The 10,534-nt window shown below is 38.2% G+C and overlaps 1 protein-coding gene and 1 long non-coding RNA gene across 2 annotated transcripts in view; one reads left to right on the forward strand and one right to left on the reverse strand.

Annotated features, from left to right (window-relative positions):
* Positions 1-3,107: 3,107 nt before the first annotated feature.
* Positions 3,108-10,534, forward strand: part of LOC135100373 (uncharacterized) — an 89,461-nt gene continuing 82,034 nt past the window's right edge. The window contains exon 1 of the mRNA XM_064003194.1: positions 3,108-3,209. Within this exon, the coding sequence (XP_063859264.1) occupies positions 3,108-3,209 (102 nt within the window). The remainder of the gene's footprint in view (positions 3,210-10,534) is intronic.
* Positions 8,389-10,534, reverse strand: part of LOC135100282 (uncharacterized) — a 3,818-nt gene continuing 1,672 nt past the window's right edge. Inside the window, exon 3 of the long non-coding RNA XR_010268572.1 lies at positions 8,389-10,032. This is a non-coding gene — a long non-coding RNA (uncharacterized LOC135100282). The remainder of the gene's footprint in view (positions 10,033-10,534) is intronic.

Consider the following 10,534-nt stretch of genomic DNA (forward strand, 5'->3'; position numbering starts at 1 on the left):
TGCTGACAGTAGAAATAGGGGCAGGTTGACCGCACTCACAGTACATGAATATATTCATAATAATAACTCTCTAATTACATAAATAAGGCAAGGGAAAGGCTACTTATAGCTAAGAGTGATACATGCCAAAATACATTAGGGAGAGATTAACTATGGAGAATACTTAGATACTGTAATGTAGGCGCTACCGATTACTTATCGATGGCAATAAAGGAGTATGGAAAGTTCCATGGTGTGTGCGTGTGTGTGACGTAGGGTAGCTTGATCATATCCGCCCCACCCTTATGCGCCAACACCCACTATCTACACTTATGCATATATGTATACATACACTTATATTGCTAATCAGGCAAGACATTATAAATACAATACATATTATTAATTATGTGACACCGTTACAACCCATTGAAATAGAACATTGAATATATATATATATATATATATATATATATATATATATATATATATATATATATATATATATATATATATATATATATATATATATATATATATATATATATATATATATATATTTTTTTTTTTTTTCTTTTTTTCTTTTTTTTTTCTTTTATGTAGGAAGGACCCTTCCCAAAAGCAACAAAAATCCAATAAGAATAAATGCCCATTGAAATGCCAGTCCCATAAAAGGGTCAAAGCAGTGGTCAAAATTGATGAATAAGTGTCTTGAAACCTCCCTCTTGAAGCAATTTAAGTCATAGGAAGATGGAAATACAGAAGCAGGCAGGGAGTTCCAGAGTTTACCAGAGAAAGGGATGAATTATTGAGAGTACTGGTGCAGTTAGCAAGATCAGAAGAGCAGTTAGCATGAAAATAGCGGTAGAATACAGCTAGAGATGCAACACTGCGGCAGTGAGAGAGAGGCTGAAGACAGTCAGTTAGAGGAGAGGAGTTGATGAGATGAAAAGCTTTTGATTCCACCCTGTTTAGAAAAGCAGTATGAATGGAACCCCCCAGACAAGTGAAGCATACTCCATACATGGACGGATAAGGCCCTTGTACAGAGTTAGCAGCTGGGGGGGGGGTGAGAAAAACTGGCGGAGACGTCTCAGAACACCTAACTTCATAGAAGCTGTTTTAGCTAGAGATGAGATGTGAAGTTTCCAGTTCAGATTATAAGTAAAGGACAGACCAAGGATGTTCAGTGTAGAAGAGAGGGACAGTTGAGTATCATTGAAGAAGAGGGGATAGTTGTCTGGAAGTTTGTGTCAAGTTGATAGATGGAGGAATTGAGTTTTTGAGGCACTGAACAATACCAAGTTTGCTCTGCCCCAATAAGAAATTTTAGAAAGATCAGAAGTCAAGCGTTCTATGGCTTCCCTGCGTGAAATGTTTACCTCCTGAAGGAAGGAGGTCTATGAAAAGACGTGGAAAAGTGCAGGGTGGTATCATCAGCGTAGGAGTGGATAGGACAAGAAGTTTGGTTTAGAAGATCATTAACGAATAACAAGAAGAGAGTGAGTGACAGGACAGTACCCTGAGGAACACCACTGTTAATAGATTTAGGAGAAGAACAGTGACCGTCTACCACAGCAGCAATAGAACGGTCAGAAAGGAAACTTGAGATGAAGTTACAGAGAGAAGGAGGGAAGCCGTAGGAAGGTAGTTTGGAAATCAAAGCTTTGTGCCAGACTCTATGAAAAGCTTTTGATATGTCCAAGGCAACAGCAAAAGTTTCACCAAAATCTCTAAAAGAGGATGACCAAGATTCAGTAAGGAAAGCCAGAAGATCACCAGTAGAGCGGCCTTGACGGAATCCATACTGGCGATCAGATAGAAGGTTGTGAAGTGATAGATGTTTAAGAATTTTCCTGTTCAGGATAGATTCAAAAACTTTAGATAGGCAGGAAATTAAAGCAATAGGACGGTAGTTTGAGGGATTAGAACGGTCACCCTTCTTAGGAACAGGTTGAATGTGGGCAAATTTCTAGCAAGAAGGAAAGGTAGATGTTGACAGATAGAGCTGAAAGAGTTTGACTAGGCAAGGTTCAAGCACGGAGGCACAGTTTCGGAGAACAATAGGAGGGACCCCATCAGGTCCATAAGCCTTCCGAGGGTTTAGGCCAGCGAGGGCATGGAAAACATCATTGTAGTCTACATTGTAGTCTACATTGAAGTAGTCAGAGGGTGGAGGAGAGCGAGGAACAAGCCCAGAATTATCCAAGGTAGTGTTTTTAGCAAAGGTTTGAGCGAAGAGTTCAGCTTTAGAAATAGATGTGATAGTGATGCCATCTGGTTGAAACAGAGGAGGGAAAGAAGAAGCAAAGTTATTGGAGATATTTTTGGCTAGATGCCAGAAGTCACGAAGGGAGTTAGATCTGTTAATGAAGGAGTTTTTGGCTAGTTGGAGAACAGACTTGGCATGGTTCCGGGCAGAAATATAAAGTGCATGAGATTCTGGTGATGGAAGGCTTAAGTACCTTTTGTGGGCCACCTCTCTATCATGTATAGCACGAGAACAAGCTGTGTTAAACCAAGGTTTAGAAGGTTTAGGACGAGAAAATGAGTGAGGAATGTACGCCTCCATACCAGACACTATCACCTCTGTTATGCGCTCAGCACACAAAGACGGATCTCTGACACGGAAGCAGTAGTCATTCCAAGGAAAATCAGCAAAATACCTCCTCAGGTCCCTCCGTGGCTGGTGTAGGAGTTGCCATTATGATTTTAAAATTTTTGAGTGAAGGGTGTGTGTGTTATTAGGTGCTTGTAGTTTTGTGTGGAGGAAGAGAGTTGTCTTTAGAGGGCAGGCTGTGACTGCCCCTTTGTGTTGTGAGACACAAAGGGAAACGTTCTATGAGGTCACAGCTGGTTTAATGATAAGTTCACAGCACCCCCTGAACAGTGCTTTAGACCACACTGGGAGTAATTATATATATATATATATATATATATATATATATATATATATATATATATATATATATATATATATATATATATATATATATATATATATATATATATATATATATGAGTTCTTGGTAGTAGTAATAGACAGTAAGGATGAATTGAAATCCCGCACGAATCTCCATTCAAAACTCGCGCCCTTTAGACCATCAAGCAAGAAACGAGTGTCAAATGTGATGATTGGTGTAGTGTGGATGTGTGAGTACGTCAATCTTTCGTACCTACGCCTTTCCGTGAGGCGGCTGGAGCAGGAAATCGCCGAGCCGTGCTGCAGAGAGGTGAGTACTCCTGGCCAGGGTGAGGACGTGGCAGTGACGTGTGCAGTGTGCTGTGCTGCGGAATTATGGGATGCGGCGGGAGGGTCAGGCTGTCATGGCGGTAACCTCTCGCTGTCTTGGGTACTGTAGGACCAGGCCACAGTTTCATATCCCATATCGTAGTTTCCGGGGGTTGATATGCACAATGGAAACGTGGAATGTGACTTGTGATGATCAGTGAAACTTTCATGGTGATACTACTACCATGACTGAAAATTAGGGAACTGGGATTGCCTGGTTAGCTCTCTCTCTCTCTCTCTCTCTCTCTCTCTCTCTCTCTCTCTCTCTCTCTCTGGAAGCTTATTTGCGCTCACCTACCTGATGGACTGCGTTTGGATGAATAGCCACAGTAAGGGTGTAATTACATAATAGTGATGATGAGCCGGGGCTCTCCACAGTTCATGGAGGATAAAACACTATTTATGGCCAGGCACCCCCACCACCCATTCAGTCCTGGTGCGCCCTCCCTGTCGGCTGGGTTGTGGGCACGTGTGTGTGTTAGAGTTTCATTAGAGTACGAGTAAGTGTAGTGCATATATTCCGTTTGGTGCAAAGAGAAAGATTTTCGAACTGGAATGATCGTGGCTCATTGCGACTCAGTACAGAATACTGCGTGACGAGACGAATCTGCTGATAGTTTCTTATGTTGCAGTTATTGTTTTTGTAACACATCTTATTCTGTTTTTATTACGTGCTTCTTCCTTAAGCAGTTAACTTCGTGTTATTTACGTCCAAGCATCGAAAATTCAAGTATAATGAACAGAATATACTAAATTATTTTATCCAGAACCTTTCAGATCAAGATATTGATTGACAGCTGCCAGGTACTGCAGGCCACTTATGTGAATGCTTTCAAAAGTCATTTTAATTTTATTTTTAGTAGTTTTAATAGGTGAATAATAAATAACATGAGGATATAATATTAATGTTTTATTTATATTAGTAGTATAACAGCAGGTATTCTGAAGTTTTAACAAGTATATGCTGCTTATAAAACATGAAAAACAGTACAACACACCTTATGTGTGTAACACAGGGTAGAAAATAGAACCAAGGTGTTACTATGAAAGACAGCAGCATTCATAAGAGGCATTTTTTTTTTCCACACCTGCACAGACATTTCGCAACATCAAGGTGTTTATCAAACACTAATACCTTACAAGACAGAACACATGGTTAGTTGCATTAAGAGATCACACAAAAGTTATCACTATCCTAGAGCATACATTTATAATATACAGCAGCACAAAGAGACATTGCAATTTTAAGAACATAAGAAATAAGGGAAGCTGCAAGAAGCGACCAGGCTTACACATGGCAGTCCCTGTATGAAATATACCTACCTATTTCCACCCATTATCCCCATCCATAAACCTGTCTAATCTTCTCTTAAAGCTCCCTAATGTCTTAGGACTAATATGATTACTAAGTCCGTTCTACTCATTTACCACTATTTGAGAACCAATTTCTTCCTATCTCTTTCTTAAACCAAAATTTTTCAAGCTAGAACCCATTATTTTTTGTTCTATCTTGGTTGCTGATCCTAAGAATTTTGCTTACATCCCTTATTATAACCCTTATACCACTTAAAGACTTCTATCAGGTCCCCTCATAACCTACGTCTCTCTAAAGAATGTAAATTTAACAGCTTTAGTCTCGCCTCGTAAGGAATACTCCTCATCCCCTGTATCCTTTTATAATCATTCTCCTCTGTACTGATTCTAATAGACCTATATCTTTCCTGTAATGTGGGGACCAGAACTTCACAGTGTAGTCCAGATGAGGTCTGACCAGCGTCAAATATAACTATAATATTACTTCAGGCGTTCTACTTTTAACATTCTTAAAAATTAATCCTAATAATCCTATTTGCCCTGTTTCTGGCCTCAGCACTGGTTTCCTAGACGGAGTTCAGAGTTAACTATAACTCCTAAATCTTTTTCGTACTCTCAACCTAACAAAGTTTTGTTGTTTTTTGTGTACCTACTGTGTGGGTTTCCTCTACCTACGCTATGTACTTTGTATTTGTTGATATTAAAATGCATTTGCCATCTGTCCGTCCATTCATTCATCCCATCTAGATCTGCATGCAAGGAGATGACATCTGATTCTGACATAATTAATCTACCTATCTTTGTGTCATCTGCAAATTTACTAACATCACTACTAATTCTACTATCCAAGTCATTGATATATATATTAAAAACAACAGTGGCCCTAATACTGATCCATGTGGTACCCCACTAATTACATGACCTCACTTGGATTTAGAGCCATTCATTGCAACTCTTTGTCACCTGTTGCTTAGCCATGACCTTATCCAGCCTAACACCTTCCCATCTATCCCGTGTGCCCTAACCTTTCTCAGTAGCCTCTGATGAGGTACCTTGTCAAAAGCTTTACTAAAGTTCAGATATAAGATTTCATAACTATCACCGTTACCTACTGCCTCGTACACTATACTGTAAAAACTTAAGAAGTTCGTCAGGCAAGACTTCTCCTTCGTGAAGCCATGCTGTGACTGATTTATGAAGTTGTTTGTCTAAATGCTCCTTTATGTTCCTCGCTATTATTGACTCCAATATTTTACCCACAACTGAAGTTAATCTGACAGGTCTATAATTAAATGCTAAAGTTTTATCTCCTTTCTTAAAGATGGGTACAACATTAGCCTACCTCCATATTACTGGTACCTCACCTGACTCAAGTGATTTCCTAAAGACAGATTAATGGCTCAGTAATAACCTCTGCATTCCTTAAGTACAGTAAAATCCATCTCTTCCGGCATTCGAGTATCCGGCAGCTTCAAGTATCCGGCACATTTTTCCCTGAGCCTTAAGATCAATAAAAAATCAATGTGTACTCATAAAATCGATTAAAATTCCCGCGCGAGGCATACTTTGTCCCCCCGCCAACAGAGCGCACTGCTTCGCGCCACCCGCGGCCCACTGCACTGTGTTTACTCAGTGACTCAGTCCCGCATGTGCACTGTTTATCACCTGACGCCTTCATCATGCCTAAAGTTGTAGAAAAGAGGAAGCGTGTTTTGCTGATCAGGTCAGCTGCTGATTAAGATCAGCTGATCTTTGTTATGGTAAGATGTGTGAGTGTAGGGTGGTGATTGTGGACATAATTTCACTTCTATTCAAGTATCCGGCAATATTCAAGTATCCAGCATATTGGCTGTCCCATTGATGCCAGATAAGAGGGATTTTACTGTACTCTGGGACATATTTCATCTGGTCCTGGTGTCTTGAACTTTTTAGCTTATCTATCTCCTGTTCCACTATCTCCTTAGTTATGGAAATATCTGTCGGCTTCTCATTCTCTGCTCTAAACATCTGTTCACAATTTGGCATATCCTGCATGTTTTTCTGGGTGAAGACAGTTAAAAAATGCTCATTCAGAATTTTACTAATCTCCTCCCCCTGAACTAAGTAGCTCCCCAATTGCTGCCTTTAATGTACCTATAGTATCCTTATTCTTCTTCCTGTATACCTGACAAAATCCCTTGTGGTTCGTCTTCACCTGGCTGGCTACCTTTAATTCATAATTGCCCGTGTTAACCTCCTGACTGTTCTAACTAATTCATTATATTGTGGCCTTAAAACCTCTTCACCTGCCCTTAATCTCTTATATATGCTTTTCTTCCATCATGTATAATGTTTTAACCTAGTAGTCATCCATTTAGGGTAATTTTTCAGTGATCTTATTGCTCTTTACGGGATGTTTGCTGTCCTATATGCAATTAATCTAGAAAATATTTATACAACTCATCTACATTTACTTCGCCTAATCCCCTCATTTCAGCCCCTTCCATGTCTACTCCCTCATCTACTGGCGTTGACCTCACCTCTCCCATTTCATCATGACCTGACCTTCCAACATACACCTATCTTACCCTCTCTCTCTCTCTTCTGGCCCTTCTGGACACATCTTCCCTCCTCTTGTCCTACACCCTCACACCTCACTTCACCTCTCTCATCCTGCCTTATCTCTCTCAACATTAGACATGGGACCTGACCTCACCCAGCATCCCTTGCCAGTCAACTCCTTGGAGGTACCTTTTTAATTCCTTAAAATCTGCTCTCCTAAAGTCAGGTATTTTACTAGTGTTTTTGCTTCTAAAAGTTTCTTCTCATTTTAATTTGTACCAAATTTCCAAATGGTCACTGTTACTTAGCTGTCTTCCAACCTCTATCTGCATGACTGCTTTGTCCCTGTTAGTAAGAATTAAATCTATAATATTGTTCCCCCCTTGTGGTTCTATGATTACCTGTTTTGAAAGATTATCCTGAGTTATCTTAAGAAATTCCTCTGCTTCCTTGTTACCCATCAGGCTCCAGTTTATATTCCTAAAATTAAAATCTCGTATCACACATATCTGACTGTACCTTTCTGTTCTATTTATTTCCTGCCACAGTGAGGTGTTAATTTCCTTTGTACTGTTTGTTGGCCTGTACACTACTCCCAGTACTACTGACTGTGATCCTTTCTTAATATCTACCCATATCGACTCTGTTTTGAATGTACATCAGGAGGTAACGGAGTCAGCATAGCAAGGCTACACCACCTGACAGAGAACACAAAGACTTCTATATCAGAACAAATGACATGGCAACTCAGTACTGCATGCAACAACAACAACAACAACAACAACAACATTGAAGTAAGGATATACAGTGGGCATATGGCAGCTAAAGATATAGTGTTAATAACATGTAGCTAACCAAAGAAAATTTCATATAAGAGAAGCATTTATGTCACTACAAAGTAAACATGCAAAATTTAAATAATTCTTGCATATACTGTAACAAAGAGCACAAACCTGATGAAATGCTGCATTACATGAGAAAAATAAGAGGACTGATATCAAATGCTACTGTAAGATATATCTAAAATTACATATATTGTGAGAAAGTACATTATGATAGATATCTTATATATATATATATATATATATATATATATATATATATATATATATATATATATATATATATATATATATATATATATATATATATATATATATATATATATATATATGAATAATGCATCATGATAAAGTGAAGAAAACATTATATGCAAGACAAAATACAGCATCCTGAGCTAGGACATGGGACATGCAATGAGACAGTAGGACAAGAGCAGAATGGTTTGCAAGAATACAGTGAAAAGAAAAACAAAAACCATTAGAAAGAAATTTTGTGGGCATATCTGTGTACTGTATGCAAATTTACTATTCATATTTTCATATTTATTTCTTCTTCCTATTTCCTATTTAAGGATATAAAATACTCCAAGTTTGATTAAACTAAAGCTTTTGGTTAGTTGCTGAAACACATGCAAAGGCAACACAAACTTATGACTGATAAAGAAAATACACTTTTTTTCCTCATTGGGAAATGAAAAGGCCACTTAAAATGATAAATCTAATCTGCCTCACTGCTGCTGTCTAACTGATGGCTGGTATCTCGCAAAATATCCTTGTTATTTGACGTTCATGAGGCTCAAAAATCTTCTTCAGGCACAATCAGTTAAATGAAAAGATTATGAGCTAGAAGTAGTCTGATGCCATCACTATATCTTCAAATTTAGAGTTAGGAACTGAAGTCGGTGGGTAATCCGAGTCTTAATCTTGTCAAGGAAGTGTGGTTCATCCAATTGATAACTATGGTAAGGAAACTGAACAAAGACCAGTTGTGCCACAGCACCTGAAGTGCTGTCTTGTTAGAGTGTGTGTATGGCACAGTTTCCATGATGTTCTTGCATTCCTTGCAAATTTTACAAGATTTAGTAATAAACATCATTAAAATGAAGAGTAACTAAACTATTTCAATAATGAAAAGGATCTATGCACCTGGTATACATGCCTATACTGCAACAAGGACAGCTTCTTGTGGCAGTAAGCCTACCAAGGAATGAGTGTCTATTCTATTCATTACTTGAAAATCCTACACATGTTGAATTTACCAGTTAGGAGCAAGTCTCATATTTTTTAGCTGATGATCATTCATAATTAAACGTTCAGCATTTAATTATATTACCCTGTATGTACTTTACTTTTCTCCTTCAAAATAGTGTTACTGAGTCTCTTCCAAAGCTTCGGTGAATCATACAAGAAACGGATCATGGCAAAAAAACATGTCAAGATTCTAAGAGAAGAACATTGTATTCCCTCTTGGTCAGAGAAAGAAAAAAAGTGCAGTTACTCTAGTATCAATGTCTTAAGCCTAATGAACATGTCAGCATTCTCACACTCTGCATAATATCAGTCTTTCCCAGATAAAAGGAATAGCCTAAAAAACATTTCCATTTCTCAGTTCTTTAATCACAAACAAAAATGCATGGTTTCCAAGTTTCAAACTTTTGTCATGTTCACCAATATCCTTGCCTCCAATAATGGAATCAGAAACCTGGTCAAAATTAAACAAATCTTTGATGATACTCATTACATGAGATATATTGCCTTAAAGTAACTTCCTTTACAGGACTGCCAGAGTTTGTTGCTCCTGCTAACAAAATGTTTCTCAGTGAGAAATGCAGTGCTTACTGTAATCCTTTTTGGACTGTGATAATATACTGCTACAGCAAGCTGCCTCCTCCTCTTCCTCCTCTTCCTCCACTGTCACACTAATCAAAGCATGTCACAGATGTCCATTGAAAAATTACAGCATCCTGGGAGGCAGAAAATCTGCTGCTCTTTGGATCAATTGCTATGGTATTGTGCTGGTCTTCCTTCCAGATTGCTGGACTGTCTTGTGTGGTGTCGATGGTGTCCCTGTATATATGGAAATATGGAATATATTAGCATAACTTTGTGACATTATTAGCATATTAGTATATGCATTTATTTTCTTGAATAATGCTATTACCTCTGTTAGTAACAGAATAGGTTAACAGCTTTTCTGTTTCTATCTCACCTCTGCCATCTTAAACTTTTCCCATACCCACAACAATTGTCCTCTTCAAGTAAGTGATCAACAGTAATTATAAATCTTATATACAGTCATTATTCCCACCACATCTTTTCCTTGCCAAAAACATCTTAAAATACTTGTTCACATTGCTCATCACATCAGTTAACATGCTTGACTCAGATGAGCCAGCTGTGTCTCCTTTCCTGCTGTAAGCCACTTTATCACAATACAGTTTGTAAAAAGAAGCATTTTGGTAACTGGAAAGCAACAAGTATTGCACAAAATTAAGTTATGAATATTGTGAAATATTAGTATATAAAGAAATGTATGATTGTGTATGGACAAGTGCTGAAGGAAGATAGG

Source organism: Scylla paramamosain, chromosome 5 (assembly GCF_035594125.1).
Source record: "Scylla paramamosain isolate STU-SP2022 chromosome 5, ASM3559412v1, whole genome shotgun sequence".
Taxonomy (NCBI): Eukaryota; Metazoa; Arthropoda; class Malacostraca; order Decapoda; family Portunidae; genus Scylla; species Scylla paramamosain.